This window comes from Dendrobates tinctorius, unplaced genomic scaffold, assembly GCF_039654945.1.
Source record: "Dendrobates tinctorius isolate UK_male_01 unplaced genomic scaffold, ASM3965494v1 ptg000032l, whole genome shotgun sequence".
Taxonomy (NCBI): Eukaryota; Metazoa; Chordata; class Amphibia; order Anura; family Dendrobatidae; genus Dendrobates; species Dendrobates tinctorius.
In genome coordinates this window covers 4,298,284-4,325,337 of record NW_027361700.1, presented here as the reverse complement: position 1 = coordinate 4,325,337, position 27,054 = coordinate 4,298,284, and the positions used below count along the sequence as shown (strand labels likewise).

At 43.0% G+C, this 27,054-nt stretch overlaps 1 protein-coding gene across 1 annotated transcript in view; it reads right to left on the bottom strand.

Annotated features, from left to right (window-relative positions):
- LOC141086368 (serine/threonine-protein kinase 17A-like) overlaps window positions 1–21,828 on the bottom strand; it is a 60,206-nt gene extending 38,378 nt beyond the window's left edge. The window contains exon 1 of the mRNA XM_073572328.1: window positions 21,499–21,828. Coding sequence (XP_073428429.1) covers window positions 21,499–21,596 — 98 coding nt within the window. The 5' untranslated portion in view covers window positions 21,597–21,828. The remainder of the gene's footprint in view (window positions 1–21,498) is intronic.
- Window positions 21,829–27,054: the final 5,226 nt, after the last annotated feature.

Sequence of the window (27,054 nt, the reverse complement as noted above, 5' to 3'; positions counted from 1 at the left end):
TTAGAACATGTATGAAAAGGTCAGATGTTGCCCACAAAGCTGTTTTCCATGTTTTCTGCATGTCAATGATGCAGTCTCCACCTGCTGCGCCTTTGTTCTGGAACACTATGGACTGTGGTGCATTCCCACCTCTGTTTGTACCTGGAACTGGAGTTACATAAGTATCGTAATTCAGTCAAGCATGGCTTCAGGTTCTTCCCAGTTTGACAGATTTATTACAGAGTGATGCAAACACTGAAGCTGACACTGTCAGGGTAGTTGTTTCCTAACCATAAGATACACGCCAGGATTTACAGACAGATCCAATACTGCAGATGATAATCATTAACTGTACCCATAACCCTTGACAGCTTTCATATGGATCCAAGCCAGAGAAACATGTTTTGATATGGTACAGAAAAGGAAAAAACACAAAAAAGCACATGTCTGTTTCTCAATATTTACTAACTATTAATCCAATATTACATCTCCTCTAATGTACAGTCATATGTAAAAGTTTGGGCACCCCTATTAATGTTAACCTTTTTTCTTTATAACAATTTTGTTTTTTGCAACAGCTATTTCAGTTTCATATATCTAATAACTGATGGACTCAGTTATATTTCTGGATTCAAATGAGGTTTATTGTACTAACAGAAAATGTGCAATCTGCATTTAAACAAAATTTGACCGGTGCAAAAGTATGGGCACCCTTATCATTTTCTTGATTTGAACACTCCTAACTACTTTTTACTGACTTCCTGAAGCACTAAATTGGTTTTGTAACCTCATTGAGCTTTGAACTTCATAGCCAGGTGTATCAAATCATGAGAAAAGGTATTTAAAGTGGCCACTTGCAAGTAGTTCTCCTATTTGATTCTCCTATGAAGAGTGGCATCATGGGCTCCTCAAAACAACTCTCAAATGATCTGAAGACAAAGATTATTCAACATAGCTTTTCAGGGGAAGGATACAAAAAGTTGTCTCAGAGATTTAACCAGTCAGTTTCCACTGTGAGGAACATAGTAAGAAAATGGAAGAACACAGGTACAGTTCTTGTTAAGCCCAGAAGTGGCAGGCCAAGAAAAATATCAGAAAGGCAGAGAAGAAGAATGGTGAGAACAGTCAAGGACAATCCACAGACCACCTCCAAAGACCTGCAGCATCATCTTGCTGCAGATGGTGTCACTGTGCATCAGTCAACAATACAGCGCCTTTTTGTATGACCAAACAACTCAATCTTTGTTTCATCAGTTCACAGGACCTTCTTCCAAAATGTAACTGGCTTGTCCAAATGTGCTTTTGCATACCTCAGGCAACTCTGTTTGTGGCGTGCTTGCAGAAACGGCTTCTTTCGCATCACTCTCCCATACAGCTTCTCCTTGTGCAAAGTGCGCTGTATTGTTGACCGATGCACAGTGACACCATCTGCAGCAAGATGATGCTGCAGGTCTTTGGAGGTGGTCTGTGGATTGTCCTTGACTGTTCTCACCATTCTTCTTCTCTGCCTTTCTGATATTTTTCTTGGCCTGCCACTTCTGGGCTTAACAAGAACTGTACCTGTGTTCTTCCATTTCCTTACTATGTTCCTCACAGTGGAAACTGACTGGTTAAATCTCTGAGACAACTTTTTGTATCCTTCCCCTGAAAAGCTATGTTGAATAATCTTTGTTTTCAGATCATTTGAGAGTTGTTTTGAGGAGCCCATGATGCCACTCTTCATAGGAGAATCAAATAGGAGAACTACTTGCAAGTGGCCACTTTAAATACCTTTTCTCATGATTTGATACACCTGGCTATGAAGTTCAAAGCTCAATGAGGTTACAAAACCAATTTAGTGCTTCAGGAAGTCAGTAAAAAGTAGTTAGGAGTGTTCAAATCAAGAAAATGATAAGGGTGCCCATACTTTTGCACCGGTCAAATTTTGTTTAAATGCAGATTGCACATTTTCTGTTAGTACAATAAACCTCATTTGAATCCAGAAATATAACTGAGTCCATCAGTTATTAGATATATGAAACTGAAATACCTGTTGCAAAAACCAAAATTGTTATAAAGAAAAAAGGTTAACATTAATAGGGGTGCCCAAACTTTTACATATGACTGTATATAGGGTCTACATTAGTGTCCCCAAAGTCTTTCTTGGAGACAAAAATTCAACAGGTTGGATTCCTATATGTACAATCCTACTTTTTTCCCCTAGATAAGAGGCGTCTACTTCCCTCCCGTTACAGAAACTACAGACCTGTTTGATCAACAGCTATAGCATGAGGTTACCATACATAGCAGCAGGTGGCACCTGGTAAAATTTAATATCTTCATTAATGCATAATGTTGGATAGTGCTTGCAAATATAGGCAACTTAGCAATTTATTTCTTATTAACTAACATTTTTACCAGTTCTTGAGATATTATCACTTTTCTTTGGTTTATTGCTCTTTGCCTTGGAGAGTGATCACAGGTGCTAGACAGCAGAACATGCACAGTGCTTACAGCCCTTTTCTGCTGAATTTTTAAGCACTATTTTGAAGTTGGCCAGGATCGCTGGCGTGCACTGTTACCTCCTAATGCTAACCACTTTCAGTGCTTCGATTACAAAGCTAGACAGCAGCGGTGGTCAGTCTCCTAGGCAACAAGCTGTAAACAAAAGTGTTGATATCTGAAGAATAGCTGCAAGTTTCAATGAGCAGCAAATTGCAAAAGTGCTTGTTTTTTCAACACCAGTCAACAATTTACGTCTATGAAGATGAAAATAACCCTTTAAGACTTGGTCACAGCAGCAAGATGCCTGTTTGACAAAAACAGTAGCTTCGTAGACTCTGACTAATGTATTAGATCTAAAGCTGGTTACACATATAGAACAGCTGGTTGTGAGCTATCTTTACAAAAGCCTCACAGACACATGTATGTTCGGCTTAGTCAAGCATTTATGTTTTTGCATTGGGGAGAGCAGAAAATGCTGCTGACAGATTTGACACTGGCTTATCTCCTGAAAAGTCAAAGGATGGGTTATTAAAATTCAAATTGCAAAAATGTGATCACACAATAATCTAAACTAAATAATCAAACAATGTGAGTTAATCTCATCACCCCTTCCCTTAAACTGTAAATAATGATTTTGAATAACAGTTGTGAACTGTAACTATAAAAAAGGGGATGGTCCTCTGTAACAATATACATCCAAATATCCAAGACATCCAAGAGATCCAAAGAACCAGAGACTCTTTACAAAACTATAGCAAGGAACACGGTACAAGACAGGAGCCAAGACATACATCATCGCTCCATCACGAGGGACACCGATTTGAAATTCCACAGGATGTCAGCTTCGGGGACCACAGCCCCAGCTGAAAGAATACATATCTGCTCCACTGACCATCAATGAACCCATGGATATGTTTGGGGTAGTCATAATTTGAACTTGCTGACCACCTGAGCTCCATCAATACATTTGGGAAAGCCATAATTTCCCAAATGAGCTCCATGGACATATTCGGAGAAGCCAGGTTGTGACCCTCCGGTCACCTGGCCTTGTATCTCAATGGATTGTCAGCTTCCCAACCTCTTCTCTGTGTGTGGGGATAGTGGGCCTTGGAAGCTAAGAAGTCACAGCTGCTGTCATCTCAGCAAGTCAGCTTAAGGGTGAGACTCTGGAATTGTGCACCATCTTGGGTATTTTGCTGGGACTGTTCTAGGTGTTATTTGCCTGTTTTGTGGTTCAATAAAGTATTGTCCACTGTTTTACCCTCACCTTGTGTTGTCTGAGTGGGCCTTCGGTAGGATGAGCCTTGGTCCATGTGGTTTTGGCACCCGTGTCTCCACATTAACCCTTATCTCTCTGGACAATGTCTATCAGGGGAGAGTCAAGAGGTCCCAACACATATTAGGCCTGTTTCACACATCCGTTTGTCACCATCAGTCAAAATCCGCCGTTTTGCAAAAAAAACGGATCCGCCATTTTTCTTTGCGGATCCGTTTTTTTCCCCATTGACTTGCATTATCGGCGGATTTTGACTGATGGTGATCCGTTGCTTCCACATGTCAGCGGATCCGCCAAGATTTTGGCGTCCGCTGACATGTCCGGACGGACCCTGCAACGTTTTTTTAGTGCCAGGATCCGCTATTTTGTGTTTGTAAACATTTTTAACCCCCACTCCTCTCTCTCTCTCGACTTCCGCACGATCTTGTCTGCCTCCCCGATCTTGGCCGAGCCATCGCGCAATCTTCACCGCCTCCCCGATCTCGGCCGGCCCATCGCGAGATCGGGGAGGCGGTCAAGATCGCGCGATGGGCCGGCCAAGATCGGGGAGGCGGTGAAGATTGCGCGATGGCTCGGCCAAGATCGGGGAGGCGGACAAGATCGCGCGATGGCTCGACCGAGATCGGGGAGGCAGATCGCGCGGAAGTCGGGTAAGGAGAGAGAGAGACCATGTCGCGATCTTGTCCGCCTCCTCCATTCCTTGCGCGATAGCACTTTCCACAACCCGCGGTCCCTTTAATTGACGCCGCTCATGGATCCATAGTCCGCGGTCATCCGTACATCTTTCAAAGGGGCGGATCAGTTTTTCCCCCCTTTGGTGGATTTCAGCTGACCGCCGACTACGGATGTGTGAAACAGGCCTTACACTGTCCAAAAAAGGAGGGAATTGAGTTCATGCTAATAGGTAAAACCATGTATTTTATTGGGAAAAAGTTAAATAACAGTTAGACATATAAACACATAAGTAGTGGGCAAAATAAGGATGGAACAGTGACAGTTTATCCATAATTAAATGAGCTTAGTTTATTGAAAGATACATATAGAGCAAGTGCATGGATGTCCCGCAAAATTCAGTGCAGCTAGTGAGCCTGTGTGCTGCTACAACATTACCAATGGGTAATTACTGTCATATGTAACTTGTTTCTCTCTATCATTGTTCTCCCACGTACTTGCACCATGTGCTTTTATTATGGATGTTAGTAATATGGATGTTAGATTTATGTCTGCATTCAGTGCCTGGATGAGATTGGTATGTGGAGCTATCTCCCTTCTGCAATAGTGCTTTTGACATCCAATTTCAGCCCATGTCACACTGAATTTTGCGGACATACATGCACTTGCTCTATATGTATCTTTCATTCTGATTGCAGGTTGTTATTGTTTGAAAAATTGTCCTTTATGAGAACATGTACTGTATATTGATCGCCCTCGCACCCAGGGCGGCGGGGTACTTGGAGCCGGGCCCGTGGGTTTCAATGGGAGATATCACGGCAGCTGTGACCCGGTCCGTGGCCCTGGGCGTCCATTGTGAAAGGGAAGATGTTGAACGTGTGGATGATGATTAAAGTTTATAAGTGTATGATTCGTGACGCCACCTGTGGTGTTTGGCAATGAAGATGTTAATCCGACGCTGCAGTCAGATCCTCTGGGACAGATGGTGTGGTGCAGCAATGATGTTGTGGCCCTCCACAGGTAGGGCTGTAGTCCCAGGGCAGTGTAGATGAAGAGAGAGCGAGGGGACGTAGATGGTGCAGTGTTAAGCACAGCGATGTAGCAGTGCTGAGTGTGTTGGCGCGGGAATAAGTGGAGGACACCAGGGCGTGTAGTTCCAAAGCTTTACTCACAGTCTGTTGTGCGTACAGGTGCCCGCATCCGTGCCGTGTCCTCCAGGCCAGGAGCTCAGCCAACTTCCAGCCAAGATGAAGTACTCCGTTCCAACACTCCGCCAACATGTGCCTTTCCTGAACGTCTCCCTTCTAGCGCCTATTTGAACTCACAGTACTGAGTTACACTGGAGTTCCTCCTTTCAGATGTTCTTAGAACTCTACTTGTACGGCAGACAGCTGTAGCCTGCTTCGGGGACTCCTTGCTACTAAGCACGGCTCACTCTCATTGCTGTTGTGCCCCCAAGTCTTGTGTGGGAATAAAGTGTCTGCTGCAGGACCATTAGTATCCATACAACCTCGGGGACCGGATCCCGGCCATGCGCTTAGAACTTGAGGAAGGGCCCTGCTCTGACCCTAGTCCTTAGTTCTCTTCTTCTCCTTACGTTCCGTACAAAACTATCTTCCTTATGGAGACTTAGGCTTTCTGAATATTTCTTTCCTGTGCCAGCAGACCCAGGTCACTGAGATCTGCTGCAGCACTTCCTTCCATCCATCCCACTCAGGGGATCTTCTCTCCCAGACTGACCTAGTCAGACTGCCCTAGTCCTAATGATCTCCCGCTCTCTTGTGCAGACTAAGCTCCACCCACCTCCCAGCACTCTTCGTGTTCCAAGCAGGGAGCCACCAAAGGTGCTTTACTACACTACTATGTTGTGTGGGATGCAGGTGTTGGAGTGTGGTCAGGTGTCTCCACCTTACCTGAATGGTGGGGTACCACACCTCAGGAGGAGGTGCAGTACCTCTGTGGCGACTGAACCCTCAGGGGCGCCACATATATACATGTACTGTACCCAGGACTATTATGACCTAAGCGCACTGTTGGCTCATTTAATTCTGGTGAAACGGTCATTGTTCCATCCTTATATTGTCCACTACTTATGTGTTTTATATGTCAACTATAAAAATGATACTGAATTTTGTGACTGTGATCATATTAGCTTTCCATAGTCGGAGATTTTAACCTGTAAACTGAAAATAATATAGAACATATATAAAAGCATCCATGTCCGACCATCACATGTCAAGTTGCCCAATTTGTTGTACTTGGAATGGAAATTTTGCTTATTTTTGTGTTTCTGGAATTGCCAGAAGTTATAACTAGTCATCTCCAGATGACAATATTTAAATTTTTTTTTTGCCAAGAACATGATGCAATTCAGTTGTAGCCAAGAAGAGGTCAGTCTACAACCTCCTTTATTTTACAGTACGGTGTCTTGTCGAAGAGGTTAGCATTGCCGGTTTCTGGGCGTCAATCTGAACAGAGGCAACTTTTGCATCGAGTTTTTATCATCTCTATATGGTTCCTATAGGTGTCCTTGTTGTATTGCACACGCTGATAAACACTCATAAATCGATTCACTTTTTATGAAATTGGCACAGTGCATGTGAGAGGTTAATACAGTGAGATTAAACTGTGAGCTTCACAAAATTCGATACAAAATATATGACGACTCAAAAATAATGTGTGATTTTAAGTATTTACAGTACAGACCATATCAGGGCACCATGAGCTTATATCATTGAGCATGGATTGCAGAGTAGAACATATATTAACTGCTGGAATGTATATGTATCTGCAAATACTTTGTACTTCATGGTCCGACTTATATTTATGAGGTATCACTGAGAAAGGATTTCCTTTTACAAATATAACCTCTAATCTTAAATGTATGCGGGGCATTATGTGTCCATTTCAATAGAGCCAGCCTCTGTAAGAGGTTGGCATCAAGAGTAGATGGGGTACACTTTGAGGAACCCAAATATCTTATCTAGAGAAAATGCCAGAGTTGTAGCTATCTTTTTCCTACTCCCACAAGAAAAGATTCATTGTACTCTCTTGCCAAGGAAAAAATTCTTGTTGGAACCCCTTCCCTGACACAATCACATGGGCACATGGCCGGCCAGTCCTCTAACCTAGACCTTAGGTGACCATTCTGAGTCTTGTTGCTGTGTGTAAAGAGAACAAGATACATATTTCCATTACTAAACAAGCATAGGGGTGATCAAAATCGTCCTAAAGTCTAAATCTTCCCTGCTTACACTGCAAATCATTCTTGCAAGAAGCCTATGAAGAGAAGGGTCCCAATCTATTTGCCATATCACATGTAAGGTCTCCATTTTTGTCAAGTTTATTCATTTTCCAAACATTTAAATGTATGAATTTAAATCTATGAATTGGTCAAAATAGACCCAAACAGACATTTTAAACCAGCCATTAGTGATGGACACAAGTGTTCGTTACTAAAGTTCGCCGTGGGTGCTCGGGTATGCACTAAGTATCAGGGGGCTCAAGTGAGAAGTTCGCGTCCCCGTGGCCGCATGTTTCACGGCTGTTAGATAGCCACAAAACATGTGGGGATTGCCTGACACTGTCATGTCATTCAACAACTGTAAGGCTGACAGAGATAGTCAAGCACTGTCTTTGGCTCTCTACATCAGTCCCATAAACAATTATTGGAGTGGTAGTGCGCAAATGTGACCATTACATCCATAAAAGGGATACAGGGCCCAGTTATTGTGATGAGAAGGGGTTGCAAACATTAATATACAGTAATTAAAACATTTCCTGTAGTTATGTTACATTTGTCAATCAATCTTGAGATACCATGACCTGAACTATAGTTGTATCAGCGATGACTTCCACAAATTAAAGGGGTGTGCTTATCATCTGTGATCAAGAGCGCACCAATCTGCTGCCTATTGGCTTCTTGCTTGCTAGCAAATAATGCGTTCCTGATGATTGACAGTTCAGACCAGTACCATGGTTGCACCGCTGTTCTGAACTGTATGCCCTTTTATTTTGTTAGCAGAGACAGTTTTGCATCTGCAGCCTAGGAGAACCACAGGGGTCCCCTGAAGTTGGCTGCATCCAAGCATCTGGTCAGCAAGTAACTTGCAATAGAATAATTCTTTACAAGGAGGTTTGCCACTCTGTGGAGGATGGTAACCTAGGCAGTGAGCAATAAATGATGGAATTACAATCCCTCCATTCTTCTAATAAGAAGTTAAACGTAAAGTTGCTTGTTCTTAAAAGAACTTGGCCATTTTAGCCATTAATGGACATGAGACAACCCCATATTATACTGTCAGTTGACTTCCCTGAGATTAGTGGGTTTGGGCAACATTAATCGATGTGTATGGGAGCCTTTACATATGGCCATTAGGTAAGCAACAATTAGGGTGTGTACTAATTTGGAAAACAAGGCCTCAATTCATCAATATCGGCATTGTTCACACCTGTCTTGAGGGGGCATGTTGGAGTCAGAGTCTCCTGTTTCACTAAGGGATGAACGTCTCTAAATGAATCCGGGACATCCCAACATCCATCGTGTGCACCCAAGCGTACTTTCGTCTGGGACTAGACTAGAGTAAGATTTCTAGCTTGAGGTGTGCCACAGCTCTTCATGAATTGAATGAACTGTAACATCATGTCTCATCCCTCCCCTATCCTATCCCGGCTCTACCCATTTGGAACTTGGCAAAACTGGCACGTAAATGCTAAAGAGTTGAACATTTGTATGCAATTATGAGTTGCACAAAAATTTTGCAAGTAATTTACGGCAGAAATCTTGCGAATGCACTTTGATGAATCTGGGCTTTGTGATGATGGGCACGAGGAAAAGGTCACACAACTTTTTTCCCTTGACTTGCACTATCTAAGAACCAATTGTAGCCTTACTTCTATCGCAGTCCTACAATCACTGCCCTGAGTCATATCACTAATTGATGTGGCCCATGCCGAACTGTGGCAATAATAATGATAGCTTTTTAACTACTATACAAAATAGTTTCTTGTCTCCACTTGTGAGCCGAGCAGAGTGCTGAGTGCTGATGCTCCCCATGCCTATCACTCAGGCTTTGATGTAGGCCTACATGACACGCTGTGTATACAGATGTTCCAATCTCACGATAAGGTAGCCCCTTTTCTGGGTCATGAAAGGTTTAGCCTACATATCTGTAACCCCCACCATGCTCTTGTCCTGATAATGACAGGCTCATCGCTTACAGCATTACCACGTCTTTTATCGCTTTTCCTCTCTTGTCTAGGTTTCTTTTTTTAGCTTTTTTTTTTAGCTCAGTTTATAGTAACATTGTAGAGAGGAAATCAGTGAATTGTGAATGTGCATGTGTTATTAGCAAAATGACTCATTGACCTCCAAGACACAGCCAGCAGTCCCATACAAATGTACCCTTGTACTATAAACAGTATATCCCTTTACATGCGGGTAACTTGGAGAATGGCGTACATTCAAAAAAGAAAATATGGCGTGCATTAATCACCCAGAATCACCATTTACTGAACCGTCATCTAACACCGCCGGTAAAGTAACTCGCTGATTGCAGATGGTGGAGGCATCTCATATCTGTACTTAATACTTATAATACTAGCATGCATTACTTGATTAAAAATGTTTTTCTTGGAAGATGCAAGTGTAGCATGCACTGATGTAATGTACCCTACTAAATTACAGACCCTAAGCTTCATACTAGGTATGGTGGCGGCATGGAAACGGTGGGGGTGACCTACATCTCTTCTATAGGAGGTCTACAGAGTTCTTAAATTGAATCAAATAGATGAGAGTAGACAGACAGATAGAGCTATAATGGGCTATTTTATTTCAGTCCTATTTACAGATATGTAGGAGGGGGGGGAAACAAAGTTTATCAGTGCTTTGGATCCAATTTTCATCAGTGCTTGATCAGGGTCAGCTTTTACCATCAGGGTTTCATGAGAGCTTTTGTATAGGAAAAAAACGTACATAACTTAACTTATCCATTACAATGGTAATAATGTACAGAACACGGATTGTACACGGATGCCATCCATGTGCTGTCCATGATCTTCACAGAAACGTTGACTTGTATGGGTAATTTTGATCGGTGACTTCGATCAAAAATGGACGTCTCCGTGATTTTTTTTTCAAATGGACGTGTGAGTAGGACCATCGACTTTATGTATGGGATATGCTTTATAAGTAAAAATCACAGGCAGAACAGGTATATACGATTCACATACGTCAGAATGAGACAAGAATGCTAGTGCAAGACAACTAACCCATGTGGAGATGGCAATGATCACCTGAAAGAGCCAAACTCTTGTTCAAGAGGTGACTGGATAAAAATCATCGTTATTGGCAGCGCATCTAAACAGGGAAATGTGCTGTGATAATATGATAGTGTATGAGGCTAGAACAATCATATTAACCATTATCCAATTTTTCGGCCTGTGTAAACAGGCCATCAGAACAGCGCCGAACTATATAAGTAATTGATCGAGGCTCATTAATGGCCGAAGAGCAGCATCTCTGAATGCACCTCATCATCTCATTTAGTTTGTGGGTCAGTGGGGATCCCCAGGAACTGGACACCACTAATCAGACAGATAATGATGGTAAATCCTATTATGGTAGGAGCCTATGTTTTTTTTATATCATTTCAGTTATAGTAATTGAAGAAAGAAGGACTGTCTGCTAACCAGCTGTCTTCAGCATGGGGATCCTTGTACTGTTACAGGCAAATTGCTTGCTGTAAATTACAACGTTTTTGAAAACAAAATTTTGTTTTTGCAATGTAGGCAAAAAAAAAAAAAGAAAACAGAGAAGTAGGGAGATCATTAATGGGAAACTCTAGTGTTTGCAATCAGGGAGCCCTTCAGTCTGTTATATTCATTCTCTTGCAGACACCTGCAGATTGGATGATGCTTCTTTTTGGTTTTGGCTTGTAACTGGAGTGCAGTTAGTCCCCGACCAATTACCTATCAGATTCCTGTGATCTGTACAGCTTTATTTCCGATCTTATGCCCTGATCAAGAATCCCAACCAAATGTTAAGACCCCCCCCCAATACTCATTAGACTAATGTTGGCTTAAACCACTGAAATCGGCTGGCTCATATGACTATTCAATGTGTATGAGGGGTCTCCGACGCTACCCGGTCATCATCCAGCACGTTCAATTTCAGACACTCTTTTTTTTTCCTTCTTCTAATCCACAGAGAATTCACAAAAATGTTGAACAAGGAAAAGAGGCCCCCAGTTAAGAATGTCTGTCAATGTAATTCTGTCAGGATAAGATTCTACATCTCTATAGGGAGATGAGGTGCAGACATGATTCAGAGAGTGAAGGACAGAAAAGCAATGTGTTCAGTGAGATGGGTCCTTCTACAGGATCTCAAGGTCATTTCAGGGAAAAATGGTTGTAACAAAAAACAGAATATGCACGCAACAGGTAATTAAGGACAAATACCCAGGTGTACCATCTCTAAAATCAGAAACCATGGAGTTTGTATGTTCTCCTTGCCGTGTTTGCGTGGGTTTCCTCCAGGTTCTCCGGTTTCCTCCCACATTCCAAAAGACATACTGATAGGGAATTTAGATTGTGAGCCCCATCGGGGACAACGATGATAATGTGTGCAAACTGTAAAGCGCTGCGGAATATGTTAGCGCTATATAAAAATAAAGATTATTATTATTATTACACCTGGGTTTAAAGGCAATATATCCAGATCCTGGCTGGTGGCTGGATTATGTAGCTTTACGTCAAGGGGAACCTGTCACTCGATCCATGCTGCTCAAACCACAGGCAGCATGAATCCGAGCCTGGCTGCACAACTGCATTTTTCTCTATCACCCAGCTCCAGGTGATTGACTGGTTTTTGGCCTGGGGGCAGTGTGTGACTAGTCTCGTATCTGCCTGTGGCCACAGCTGGACTTCTAAATATATTTTCTCTGAAATGTCAGTGTGTTTGAGAGACAAATAAGCCTGGATGCAATCATGCATTCAGTCTCTAATTCATGCTGCTGGTGGTTTGGTCAGCATGAATCTAGTGGCTGGTTCCCCTTAATACCTTGATTGTAATGATGGCTGTGTCATACACTACACACAATTTTTACCGTTTGCGTCCATTCTACTTCCTTATAGATTGTACTCTTGCAAGCAGAGCCTGGACTCCTGCTAAATGATTGAATTTTATGTTAATCTGTCATATCTGACATTATTTGTACATGCCCCCTCTGATTTGTAAAGTGTTGAGAAATATGTTGGGGCTACAGAAACACAAATTACTATTAATATTTATTAACTGAGGGACCATTGACATGAACTGTGTAGGTCACACCAGATTCACATGGTTATGGTTTCCTTAGAGATTCCCAGTAGTATCTGATTACATAAAGCGATATCCACCAAAGACAGATGCAATATTGTAGACATAAAGACAAAGTATCCTCATATTTGTTGGTATGTGTTAATCTAATCTTCAACGTGTCTATCGGAAGCTTCATTTTATAGATTGCATTGTTATGGATGGATGAAAACTAATAAAAGCGTAACTTAATACCAACAGCCATGACTGCATTTGTTTTGGGAAGTATGCACAGATAGATAAGCTTCACTGCTACTTACACAGTTGACCAATGCCTAAAAACATAGAAGAAAGACCACGGCCTAATTGTAAATAAGCAGTCAGGCAGGTAATAATTGTCTTCTGACCTGGCCAGGCCGCCTGGAATGCCTACGTGTCAGCTCACAGCTCTCCTATAAGCAGGCAGGGGTATCGTGTCTCCTGTAAATGTATAGCTAGAACTCTAGTATCAGAACACCTGACCATCCTCAGACCCTGCACTAATATTCCCAGACGAACAGTCACATTTTCTCATTGTGTGGCAATAAATTCAATGTGGCTCCAGCAAAACCACAAGGTCCACGAAAGAGGAAGTTCCCTTCTGACTTTTTGCATAACATGATCGTCACCGGACAAGCACCCCCCAGAATTTACATATCTCATCATCCAGATCTATCATCACCAACATTAAGCTCAAGTGATGACCATAACTGATATAACCCATATATTTAATCCCAGTCACTTATATAACACTTGCATACTCTAGCATTGGACAGAGAATAAATTCTCATTGAAATGCAAATCAATTATTTTTATTCCTAAACAGAATAAAGTAGAGGTCCTCATACTTAAGGTCCATTTACGGAATACTATGTGATTATCGTGAGCAATAATCATGATAATTGTGCAATCTAAAACACTGCTGATCACCCAATGAAAGAGCAAAACGCCTGTCCATCAGATGAGGTGAAATGATCTTTTGGTTTGCACAAAATAAGACTGTAATAAGACTTGGATTTTCTGAAAAATTAATGACGGAACTATCTTTGACAAATAAGAGCCAAGAGAGGCTTTAGTATATGTATTTTCAATTAGTAAGCAATTACAGGAGGACATTCTTCTCATACAGGACAAGCTGAGCTATTACTAAACAGGTGATACAGGAAAGATGTCTAGCCGGAAGTTGAGACCTGAGTAGTCTCGAAAGCTTGCAATGTGTTACCATCTTTTCAGTTAGCCATTAAAAGGTATCAACCACTGAGGACTCTCAATTGTGAATATTTTTCTACTAAACAGGTGGAAATCCTTAAAGTAATGATAAGAGGTCTATGTCTTGCTCTAAGTGTTTTTTCCATTAACTCATCACCTTGTCCACAGGATTTATGTCTTGCAAACCCTTGACCTTAGATGAACAACCTCCAACTACCTGCTTAAGGTATATTGTTACCGACCACAGCTCAGCTTTACGCAACTTGAGCCATAAAGTATGTAGTGTAGAGAACTTCTAGTTCCTTCAAGAACCCCGTGTATCATCCAGACACCAAATAATTTCTAAAACACATTCAAATATATTATCAGATCTGAAAAATGGATGCTTAATCTGCCATACTTAAATGTGAATTTGAGATGCCATTTCCACCCCACTCAGGAAGTGTGTAATTTCCCTCTGGTCCCTGAAATCCTTTCACATTTGGAAACTTCCAGGTGAAACTACTATGTATCACAATGGAAGTAAAAACCACACTTAAAGGGAATCTGTCACCCCTTTTTAGAGATATCATATAATGATATCATTCAATTGTGTGTCATATAAGGATTCTCTTAGTACTTTTGCTTCCCCCTGACCCCGCACCTTTCATGCATAAATACCTTTTTTATATCGGTTCAGATGTATGTAAACTGCCGCTGTCCGGTCCGATGGGCGGGGCTTACTTAACTGCTTCCCCCTCCCTGTCTTGCTCTACGCATTTCTTCTTGTGTAGCGCAAGACAGGGAGGGGGGAGCAGGTGAATAAGCCCCGCCCATCGGACGGACCGTGGCAGTTTACATACATCTGAACCGATATAAAAAAGGTATTTATGCATGAAAGGTGCGGGGTCAGGGGGAAGCAAAAGTACTAAGAAAATCCTTATGTGACACACAATTGAATGATATCATTATATGATATCTCAAAAAAGGGGTGACAGATTCCCTTTAAAGGGAAACTGTCATCAGGTTTTGCTATGTAATCTGAAAGCAGTATGATGTATAGGCAAAGACAATGATTCCAGTGATGGGTTTTCATTGGCTGTAAGCCATAATCATCAACACTAACAGATATAAACACTTGAAATAGATCACTCTGTTTGTAATGACTCTATATAATATATGAGTTTCACCTTTTGTATTGAAGAACTGAAAAAAATTAAATTTTTGATGATATTCTAATTTGAACAAATGACACAATGTATATTCATAAATATGTTTCCTTGTTAGTGTGGTGACTTAAGACATCGTGTGTGGTCAGGGGCTGGATAGAAGACAATTCCTCCAAGTTCTGTAACTGAAGCAAAGGAATGAATTTCTAAGGTTGGTGTTACTCTGAAAGTAACAGTCCACATTGGGAATAACACTGTGGTGTGAATGGCCCATGATGGGAGCAATTAACCTATTGTCTCTTATCTCTCCTTTACAGAGTCCTTGGAGTGACCTGGTTATGCACCACTGATCAGTAGCACAAATGTTTTAGGGGCTATTGATGGCAGAGAGCACAGACACTAAGGGATATGACCTTGTCAGGATCGCTGGTGTGTCGCTACATGATCACTGGTGAGCTGCCAAACAGGCAGCTTCACCAGCGCTCAGCACCTGTGATAGGAGGGTAACAAGCGACGCACGTCACTTAGTTACCCACTGTGTACCTTAGTTACCAGCGCTCTGGTGCAGAAAGCTGGTAACCAAGGTACACATCGGGTTTCTAAGCAGCGCGCGGCACTTAGAAACCCGATGTATACCTTGGTTACCAGCTCCCTGCACCAGCACACTGGTAACTAAGGTACACATCAGGTTTCTAAGTGCTGCGCGCCGCTTAGAAGTGCGACGTTTACCTTAGTTACCAGCGCGCTGATCGCTGGTCTCCCGCCTGTCACACGCAGCGATGCGTGCTGGCCAGTGGGAGACCAGCGATCAAAAAAATGTACTGGCCATTCCAGGACGATCAGCGATAACCGTCAGGGGGGCCGGTTGCTGGTCAGTATCACACACAGCGATCTCGCTGGTGAGATCGCTGTTGCATCACAAAACTTATGACTCAGCAGCGATCTCGCTAGCGAGATCGCTATGTGTGACAGGAGCTTTACATTAAGATACTATAAATACTATTATCACTGTCTCAGCCCACAATTAAGCCACGTTAATAATACATTTATGGCTTTACCAATTAGATTCAGGTACAATAAGGATCAATGCGTTGCTGTCTGGGTCTAGAGGTCAAGTTTATTTTCAGTTTCCCTAATGATCTTGCTATAATGTTGTAAACTATGGTTCACTTTTCAGTGTGTGGCAGTCTTTTTCTAGGCTTTTTTTTGTAGAGAAGGTGCAGCAAATGAAAAAAATGGACAATCATAAGGATCTTTGCAATTTTTCAAAAGACAAATCAGGAGTTCATTCGGTCGAAGCATCTCCAAAATGGCAGAATTTGTAGAATAGTCCTATTATGCAATGGTTAATAATAGCTACCAAAAGTGGTCCTTGCAAGGGCAACTGGACCTGCAACACTGTAATGGGTGCCAAAGGCTCACTAACGCGTATGGAAAGGGTGGATTACCCAGACCCACAAAGGAGCTACTCTATTCTTATGACTTCTTTAAAGGGGTTGTCTCAATGTGTCAACTTCATTCCATGTACCCTATTAGCACATATAAACATTATCAAGGGAATCCCCTGCTTGGAATATCACCTATGACCTAGAGTGGAAAGTCAGTGGCTCTCATGCTGACCCACATCCTGGTTGTTATTATATGGATGCATAGTAATTTGAATGACTCCTTAAAAAGTCAACTCAACAATAGAAAGTCCATTGTTCCTTGCTGTGTAGCCACACAACGCCAAGTGCCACCTCCATTGCCAAATGTGCCTGCAATGGGCACATGAGGTTCAGCAATGGAAAATGTAAGAAAAAAACTGCACCTATGCTCTAAGTAATGTTTTGTTGGGAAACCTTGGGTTCTGGCCATCTGGACTTGGATGTTACTTTGACGCAAAACACCTAATGCATCTATACATTGTTACACAACAAGCAATGGCCTCAGGGTAATATACATTGTTTAGGAATGATTTCATGAAGATGACAAAGAGTTCAAGGTGTTTACTTGGCCTCCAAATTCTCCAGATCATAATCCAATTAAGCATCTGTGGGATGTTCTGGAAAAACAAGTCCAAACTACAGGACTTAAGACCTGTCTCACATAGTGAGATCGTTAGCGAGATCGCTGAAACGTCACAGGTTTCGAGACGCAACAGCGACCTAGTCAGCGATCTCGCCACTTGTGACACATAGCGGCGACCGGCCCACCCGCTATGATGTCGTTGATCGTGCTCGAATGTCCTGGGCCATTTTTTGATCGTTGGTGTCCCGCATGCATCGCTGTGTTTGACGCAGACGAGTGACCTCGTTGGCGACACAGAACTTAGGGACGCAGGCGTGAGTCGTCAGAATAGCTGCTGTGTGACAAGGTACCAATGACCGCCGAGGTCGTTATATGGATTGCCTGATCGTTGCTGCGTCGTTGAATATATCTGCCTGTTTGACAGCTTACTAGCAACCATGCAGCGACGCACCAGCGATCCTTACCAGGTCGTATTGTTGTCGGGATCGCTGGAGCATCGCTATGTGAAACGGGACCCATACATCTACTCATGTCTTGGTGTGAGATGCTACAGGACACCTTTACAGATCATTAGTCTATGAATTGGGTAACCATCATTATGATAACTTTCTTCCAAATAGTTAATAGAGACAACTTTTATTCCCTTAAAGACCCCATACACAATAGACTAATGTTGGCTGAACCCACAGATATCATATGGGAGAACTGACTGACATGGCTGTCAGTGGAAAGATCGGATAAAGCATTGCTCGGAGGGCAGTGATCTAATGTATATGGCAAGCTGTATAGCATTTCAATGGTCACTAACAGCATTAGCATCAGCTAGCTTAATTTTCTTAGGGTTTCCAATTGGTTGCCCTAATTTACAGAGTTCATCCTGGAAAGGAGCTGAGGGGATGGTACATGATACAGGGATTCTAAGAATGCTAAAGAAATATCCTTGCCATGCAATAGGCATAACACAGGGACAACTTTTCCTTTAAAAAAATAAAAAACTTAAAAATAAAAAACTTAAAAAAAATTACCCCCAGTCAACACTATAATGGATTTGGATGTTTTAGAAAATGAATAGGGTTGCAGTCTTAAGCCTCATATACACAATAAAAGCTGTTGGCTGAATGATGGTTCGGCTGATTGGCCGTCAGACATCTTTACCAACTCCTCCATGAACAGAATTCTGAGAGAGCCGCTGCCAGATTCCACCTTGTCTTATCAAGAACAAAAGTCTCGTTAGTCCAAAATCAGATAGTAAGGATTCTTAGCTTCCTCAACATCATCTGTAGGGGGAGAGTAGGGAGACCCTTGCTGATATCGGTGGGTTTGGCCGTCGTTAGTCTTCTGTGTATGGGATCCTTTACTGATATTCTAGGTTACAATAGTATTATTACAGGCATCTCAACACTCGCAGGCATCCGGAATATACATCTGTTTTATCTACAATTGTAAAAGAATGCATGGGAAGAGAGTGGCACTATTATCTTAACCCATTTGAACACAGGGAATAATTGGACAGAGTGCTTAAGTCAACACCTTATAATGAGTACTAATGATGTGTTGGGACAAATTCACACAGGGTATTCCATACCTTTCAAACGAGCCATGCAGAGTTAGGGCCCCGTCACACATAGTGACGCACCAGCGATCCCGACAACGATATGACCTTGTCAGGATCGCTGGTGTGTCGCTACATGATCGCTGGTGAGCTGCCAAACAGGCAGCTTCACCAGCGATCAGCACCAGCAACACTGGGGTAACAAGTGACGCACATCGCTTAGCTACCCACTGTGTACCTTAGTTACCAGCGCACTGGTGCAGGGAGCTGCTAACCAAGGTACACATCAGGTTTCTAAGCGGCGCGCGGCACCTTAGTTACCAGCACCAGCTCGCTGGTCTCCCGCCTGTCACACGCAGCGATGCGTGCTGGCCAGCAGGAGACCAGCAATCAAAAAAATGTCCTGGCCATTCCAGGATGATCAGCGATACCCGGCAGGGGGGCCGGTCGCTGAGAAGTGTCACACACAGCGATCTCGCTGGTGAGATCGCTGTTGCGTCACAAAACTTGTGACTCAGCAGCGATCTCGCTAGCGAGATTGCTATGTGTTATGGGGGCTTTAGTCACCTGGATGACTGAGGGTGTACTATGCTTGTGTGGGGGCTATAATCTCAGATCACCAATATTTAATAGAATTATAGTATGTAGATATCAGTGAACCAATTACCAAATTCACTGCACTATTACACAGTAGCAATGATCTGCAGGGAAACATTTTCAATGAATTTGCAAAATTAAGAATATTTTTGACCATAGAAGACCTTCTGAGACCCCTAGTGATACCGAAACACCTTTGAATCAGTGGTAGACTATGTCATGAAAATCTACTAATTTTATACTTGGATGTGTCCTCCTTAGAGGAGTAATCTTATCATATTTATGGCACTGCCAATGTGCTATAATTATCTGGTGGAGGACCACCACTTGTCAGCTGACATTGGCCATTGCAGCAGTTTTTTTTAGAAGAGAATGAGGAGAGTGCAAACTATGGATTTGCCTACTCTCTATATTAGGTCTCTTGTCATTACAGAAGTGGCAACCTTTTTTTTTATTTGTTGTGCAAAATGGTAACATTAATCTGATAAGATTGAAATCAATGTAAACATTTTATATGAATAGCTATCAAATCATGACTGGAACCAATGGAATCAACTCCATAATTCTTGAAGAGTCTTGAATGGGTGTATTGTATCATCTTTTAGAATAGATTCACAAAGGATTTTCAGCAGAATATTTTCAGCAGAAGTCTATAAGAAAAAAACATTGTACTCACATCAACAAACCCCTGGCACTTCCATGATAATGCTTCCATGGCCCCCAGTTGTCTTCCCTCATCTCCAGTCAGAGACTTCTCTGATCCCCACCAGTCTCTTTCCTCGCCCCCAATTAGTCTCTTCCCCTTTTCCACTGATAGTCTCTTTCATGGTCACCAGTCAGTCTCTTACATAAACTTCGACCAGTCTCTTCTATGAACCCTGCCCAGTCTCTTCCATGGTCCCCCAGCCACTCTCTTCCATGGTCCCCAGCCAGTCTCTTCCATGGTCCCCAGCCAGTCTCTTCCATGTTCCCCAGCCAGTCACTTCCATGGTCCCCAGCCAGTCACTTCCATGGTCCCCAGCCAGTCTCTTCCACGGTGCCCAGCCAGTCTCTTCCATGGTCCCCAGCCAGTCTCTTCCATGGTCCCCAGCCAGTCTCTTCCATGGTCCCCAGCCAGTCTCTTCCATGGTGCCCAGCCAGTCTCTTCCATGGTGCCCAGCCAGTTTCTTCCATGGTCCCCAGCCAGTCTCTTCCATGGTCCCCAGCCAGTCTCTTCCATGGTCCCCAGCCAGTCTCTTCCATGGTGCCCAGCCAGTCTCTTCCATGGTGCCCAGCCAGTTTCTTCCATGGTCCCCAGCCAGTCTCTTCCATGGTCCCCAGCCAGTCTCTTCCATGGTCCCCAGCCAGTCTCTTCCATGGTGCCCAGCCAGTCTCTTCCATGGTCACCAGCCAGTTTCTTCCACGGTGCCCAGCCAGTCTCTTCCACGGTGCCCAGCCAGTCTCTTCCATGGTCCCCAGCCAGTCTCTTCCATGGTGCCCAGCCAGTCTCTTCCATGGTCACCAGCCAGTTTCTTCCATGGTCCCCAGCCAGTCTCTTCCATGGTGCCCAGCCAGTCTCTTCTATGAACAACCAGTCTCTTTCATAGTCCCTAGCCAGTCTCTTCTTTGGTCCCCAGCAAGTCTCTTCCATGGTCCCCTACCAGTTTCTCCCCTGATTTCCTATGAGTCCAGTCTCTTCCATAGTCTTCACCTGACGAGGAGAGGCTGGTAAATACAGACCAGTGAGGGACCAGAGAACCATGGCCACAAGATCACCACAGGATGAGAAACGAGAATATAGTGTTTGTTTCCAGTTTTTATTGGTTGATTTGCAAGTAATCTGTCAAAAATCCACAACACTAGAATTTGATCGCAGATTCTGACTTCTCCATTGATGTCCATGCAGAAAATACACACACAAAAAAAACAGTGCTCATTCTGCAAGAAAAATTGGCACCACGCAAAATAAAAAACTTGCACCATAGGTCAATATCCATATGGAATCCATTTAATGGATGATAACTGATAAAATGTCATCTGCTTGCCTGCTAATGTATACACAAATAAAGTGAGTGATCGCTCGACTGACAGTTACCATCCTCAATGCCAAAAGCATCCTCATCCTCAATAGTGGCCAATAACATTGGGGATCCTGGCAATTATTGGGTAAATGCTGGTACCTGTAGTTCCACAACTGCTAGCATGTATCAAATAAATGCAAATATGAACATAATAAAAATAACATCTGACAACTCACCTGCCCAGCTCCTTTCCCACCACACTATAGTGGTCAGTGAAGGGGTCAGTCCTCAGGACAGTCTGAGCGTGAGTGACCAGGCTGCTTTTATCCATCATCTCAAGTGCAATTGTCCCAGTCAGAAATGAAGCAGGACAAGTCAGAGTCCCCGAAGTTTACACACACAGTCCAATGCAGGAGGAGAGAGAATCTGCAGAGGTTGCGCCCATACAGTCTTCACTGCAGCCTGTCGGTAGGGAAAGCCGGGGACATGATGCAGGCGCCGTGCACGGTGACTTGCCGGTTTCCTGTGAGAAGCCTCCGCAGCCGAGCTCACACTGCAGCCTCCTCCACAGCCGCCTGTGCTCTATATAGAACGTGCGGTGTGTGCGCCGCAGCCAATCACGGCGGACGGGTCCGCACAGCGCCCCCAGTGGCGGCTTTTAGAAACTGGCAATGACAGATTCCTGTTCTAGAAAAATTATGTCATCAATTAATATAGCAGCAAATATGATTTATGTAAAAAGAGTAGGACGTTTGTATGTGTATGAAGATTTCTGATTAATTATTCCCCGATCTGATTAAGTTGTTCAGGTGATGGTTGCTTCCCTTATAATTTTTTTAAATGGTATATATAATGCTTTTATTATTGAAAAGATGCACTTTATTCATCAAAGCTAGCCGTTTATCCCGGTTTGGAAGCCTGTTATTTAAAGAATATGCTGTTTACGCCAGCTAATCCATTAACATGTAGGTTTGGTATGTTTGGTGCAAATATATATATATATACATATACATACATATATATAATATGAGGTGACCATCAGTTTCCAGATACCCCTGGTGCTGCTTATCTTTATCCATTCCTAACCACGTATTACTGGAGAAGTGGACATGAAAGTGGCAGTAAACCCTAGGATATTCTATGGCATAACACTATGGTGGGTCTTCTTACCTATAGGATCTTCATCACTTCCAAACCTTGCTCAGTTTACGTGAATAAAGACAAAGAACTAACTTCAGCCCCTTTTCTTCTGAAGCTATTGGGGGTTCCAGCAGTAGGACACCGATCCGGAGAATATGCAATTTCCATCTGCTATGCCATCACTACTAATGGGCAACACTGATTTAGCACGGTTACTTTGCTCTCAGGCTTGTACTGGTCCATTGAGGAACCGGAGACTTACCCGGTGGGCCCGTGTTCACAAGTGGACCCCCACCCACTATATGAGCACCACACTTGATTCACCATGTCTGTACAAAAGCAACAGCTCATCATTTATTTAACAAAGTACCTAGTTTATTATTATATAGGCTATAATTATATAGATGATAATTATATAGAAGCGTAGGTAACTTGTGAATGAGGGTAATGTAATATATGCATGTAGCAGAACAGGTGCCCTTGACACCTCGGTCCGACACTGTTTGCAGCACTGGGTTCAAACTTGATCGAGGACAACATCTGCATGCAGTTTGTATGTTCTCCCTGTGTTTGCCGGTTTTCCTTCATATGCTCCAGTTTCTTCCCACAATCCAAAGACATACTGATAGATAATGTAGCTTGAGAGCCCCAATGGAGACAGTGTCTGCAAGATGCTGCGCACTGTGTTGATGTGTTAAAATAAGCATAATAAAAAATAAATCCCGGTAAAGATGTTCTCTCATGATTAATCATCACTAGCGCACAGCTCCCACGAGTCCCGCTGATCCTGGTTGTAAAGAACGATGTGCGTGTGCTCCTTTTTACATCAGTCGCAATCCGGCAATTTTTGAAAAAAACGGATCCGGCAAAGGATGCCGCCGGATCCGTTTTTTTCTCATAGACTTGTATTAGCGACGGATTGCCGCACGTTTCATCCGTTGTTCGCCGGATCTGTCGGAAATTTTGTGTCCGGCGGCCGAAGACGACGGACAAAGTAACGGTTTTTGTCTCCGTCGCAAAGTCGGACAGCGACGGATCCAGCGCTGTCCGTCGTTTGCTAGAATGGAAGCCTATGGGCGCAGGATCCGTCGCTGTCCGTCAAATGACGGAATCCAGCGACGGATTACGTTTTTTTAAACTGAGCATGCTCCAATATTATTACCAGGTAGGGCAGTCGGATCCGGCGAAAAATTGGATCCGTCGCATCAGTTTTACGCAATCTGCCACGGATCCGTCGAGCCAACGGATTGTGACTGACGCCAAAAAACTGACATGTGAAAGGGGCCTAAAGATTTACAGTTCGGACCAACAGCACGGTCGCTCTACTGATCCGAACTGAGCGCTTGTTCAGACTGCTACGCAAAGGCAGCACGTGCTCCTTGCCTAGGTAACCGGCCACTCTCAGACGGCAGGGTGGCCTGTAAACTCGGTAACGAACTGTACACAATAACATTAAAGTCCCTCCATTCTTAAGAACCGAGAGGATTTTTAATAACAGGTAAAATGATAAGTTGCTGTTTTTTACAAGCACCTTGCCAATGTAACTATCTAAAGTGGCCCTTTCATCAATTATAGCATTACTCACTGCACAGATCTGCACATAATGGCAGGAAAGCACATTCAGTTTTTTAATTTTTTTTAAATGATTTGTCCTGTCGGTTAATTTTTTTTATCCTTCAACTGGACGTTTGATGCTGTGCTGTGGCCATGTATTTCATTCCACTATTACCCTGTCCAATCATAAAAAGGCATCTTAATAGGTAGGAAAAAAAATAGACGTCCACATTAATAACCGAGATTAAACACTAGTCCAAATTTTCCTCTGGGGCCCATAGGACTTTAGTTAACGCCATTGATCAGAGCTGTATGTGTGTTTGAATATATAGCTGAGCTGAGTGTGTATGTAGCAGAGCTGAGTGTATGTCTTGAAGTAGCAGAGTTGGTTGTGTGTTGATGTAGCAGTGTTGTGTCTAAATATGTATAGCAGAGTTGAGTGTGTCCATATGTACTGTATATATACACAGTATATTCAGCAGTGCAAAGTGTGCATATAGCAGAGAAGCAGAGATGAGTTTGTGTGTTTGTGTACATAGCAAAACTGTGTGTGTTCACATGTAGCAGAACAAGAGTGTTTTGATGCAGCAGAGCTGTGTGGGTTGATGCAGTAGATTTGTGTGTATATAAAACAGAGCTAGGTGTATATATGAGAGCTGAGTGTTTGTTTTGATGTAGCAGGGTTGTGTGGGTTGAGGTAACAGAGTTGCATGTATATAAAACAGCTGGGTGTATATATCAGAGCTAAGTGTGTCTTTTGATGTAGCAGTGCTGTGTCTTTTGATGTAGCAGTACTATATGTAGGTTGATGTAGCAGAATTGTATGCACACTATTGGGGGCATCATTTTGTAGCGGGGTCTGCAGTGGACATCATTCTTTGTGATAGAGAGGTGTGTCATAATATGCACTGAGGGGGCATATTATGTTTGGGGACATCATATAGGGAGCAAGATGGGGCTGGGAAAACAGTATCATACTGTGAAGAAAAATTGGAGGGCTACATTAGGAGACATTTTTTGTGTGAGCACATATAAAGGATTGGGTAAGGTTAGGTTACAGGCTAAGTAACTATAGAAATTGCCCTTTTAAATTTGAAAGGTATGTGTCATGGTGTGACTCAATCCCAACGGGTGGTCAGTTAACGGATGGCGCAACTCACACAACGGGATGGAAAAAGCGAAAGGAAGGCCCTAGTGATAAAGAATGAGGGATGGTCACCACCTGAGCTCAGCCTGAGCCGGTCCCTACACTCCCCTAACACCCTATGCAGGTCCTTCCCCCTGCCGCCATCAGGAACCTAATCCCTAGTGTCACTTGTCTCTTCCCTGGCTAATGCCCTGGTCGGCAAGGAGCACTAGCCTTGCCACTGCAGATAGAAAACACAGGGGAAAGTGACAAACACCAAAAGGAACTAGGAGAAAAAACACCAGACTTAGCTTATATGCACCGCTGCATCGCTCCACACCGCAGATATCAACAGCAACAGTACTATTAACACCAAACGTGGCAAGCACCAGAGAGCTGCTTCTGCTAGGCTGGTCTCCAGAAAGGAACTGTATCACCAACAGTCAGCTGATGCATCAGGTGACCTCTTGAAGGATGGTGGGAGTGGTCACCTCCCACATCAGCTGACCTAGCAGCAATGCAATTACACCAGCAGGCCAGAGTGGGGGGACCTGACATTAACCCCCGATGGCCTGAAAGGAAAAAAGTTTTTATCTGAGAAGCCAGATCTTTGACAGATCCAAAAATGGATTGTGACAGTATGACTATACAGGCGGGTTTTGTGTATTTCTGGTATTTCTTGAAAAGGTTGGGGGAGATGCTGATCATGCATGTCCGATTTCAGACTGCCAATCTCATTGTTCTCCTGTAAATAGGCCACCAGCCAAATGCCGGTGGTTTTCTCATAGAGAACACAGCTGAACATGTAAGGGAGAGTCGGCTGATATGGCTGTTGGCCAAAAGATTGACCGAAGCATCGTTGGCCAACAGCAATCTCATGTGTCTGGCCAGCGTAATAGATGCAGTGATGAGTGCACCAGAGATAACACAGCAAGAGAAAAATGTCCCCACCTTTCCCGCCCTTGTGTTTAGTTGATGCCACCAGATCCTTGGTAACAGAATTGTTCTCCCTATTACATAGAAGCGATTTGTGGTCCTCACTCTACTTTTCCATTCACTTATTTACACGACCCACGTGAGGGAAGGATTGTGCCGCTAGTGCTGGGCTTCCTTCGTGGCCCAGTAGCAGCATCTGCCTTTATGTTATATATATATCATCGTTTCGTTTATGGCAGGTTACACAATTAGTTTATGTAAAGTCTGTTTTTTGAACATTGTGTCCTCTATGGATGCATCATCTCATGTGCTCACCAGATTGAGCTTCCACCCTGGAGCGATGCCACAAATATGTTTTTTTTTATAGGTGTGATGTTGGTCCATAGGATACAGCGCTGTAATATATAAGAAGTTACTATTTACGTGACATGATGGCCACCAGCTGCAATCATTACCTCCATGGCTCTGTGACCTGCTGTAATGTATTATTTTTTTTTGCCAAGTTAATTGATCCCAGTCTTGATTTTCTCCCCTGAAAAGAATAATATGTAAGACATACTCATCTAATAGGGTGAGAGACGTAAGTGGCTGCAGGGTCCTTGCGTGCTCTCTCATTTTACAGAAGAGGGTCCAGGCTGGGTCTGTTCACCACAATAGCCAGTATACAGCCCTCCTGGATTCTCCAAATTCCTTTGTATTTTCCATGTAAATTGCTGGAAACAATTAGAAAACAAAAGGGACACTGCTGCCAGAGAAGTAACTTACATGAAAAACCAAGAGGTAATGGAGACAGATAACAAACCCCGAAGTCCTTTATTTAACCTATTAATTCCGTATCAGTTTACAGAAACCCATAAAGTTCTATATACATAGATGATATTATTTACCATCAATAGTCAAGGTTTATCCAAATATATGATTATTTAATTTATTACTGGTGTTACTAATTTTCTTTTATGTGCTTTATAGATGAATAGATATAACATAGCTTCACTTACAACCTGTGCTGACCGAAGCTAGCTCCGGTATCCTTCTT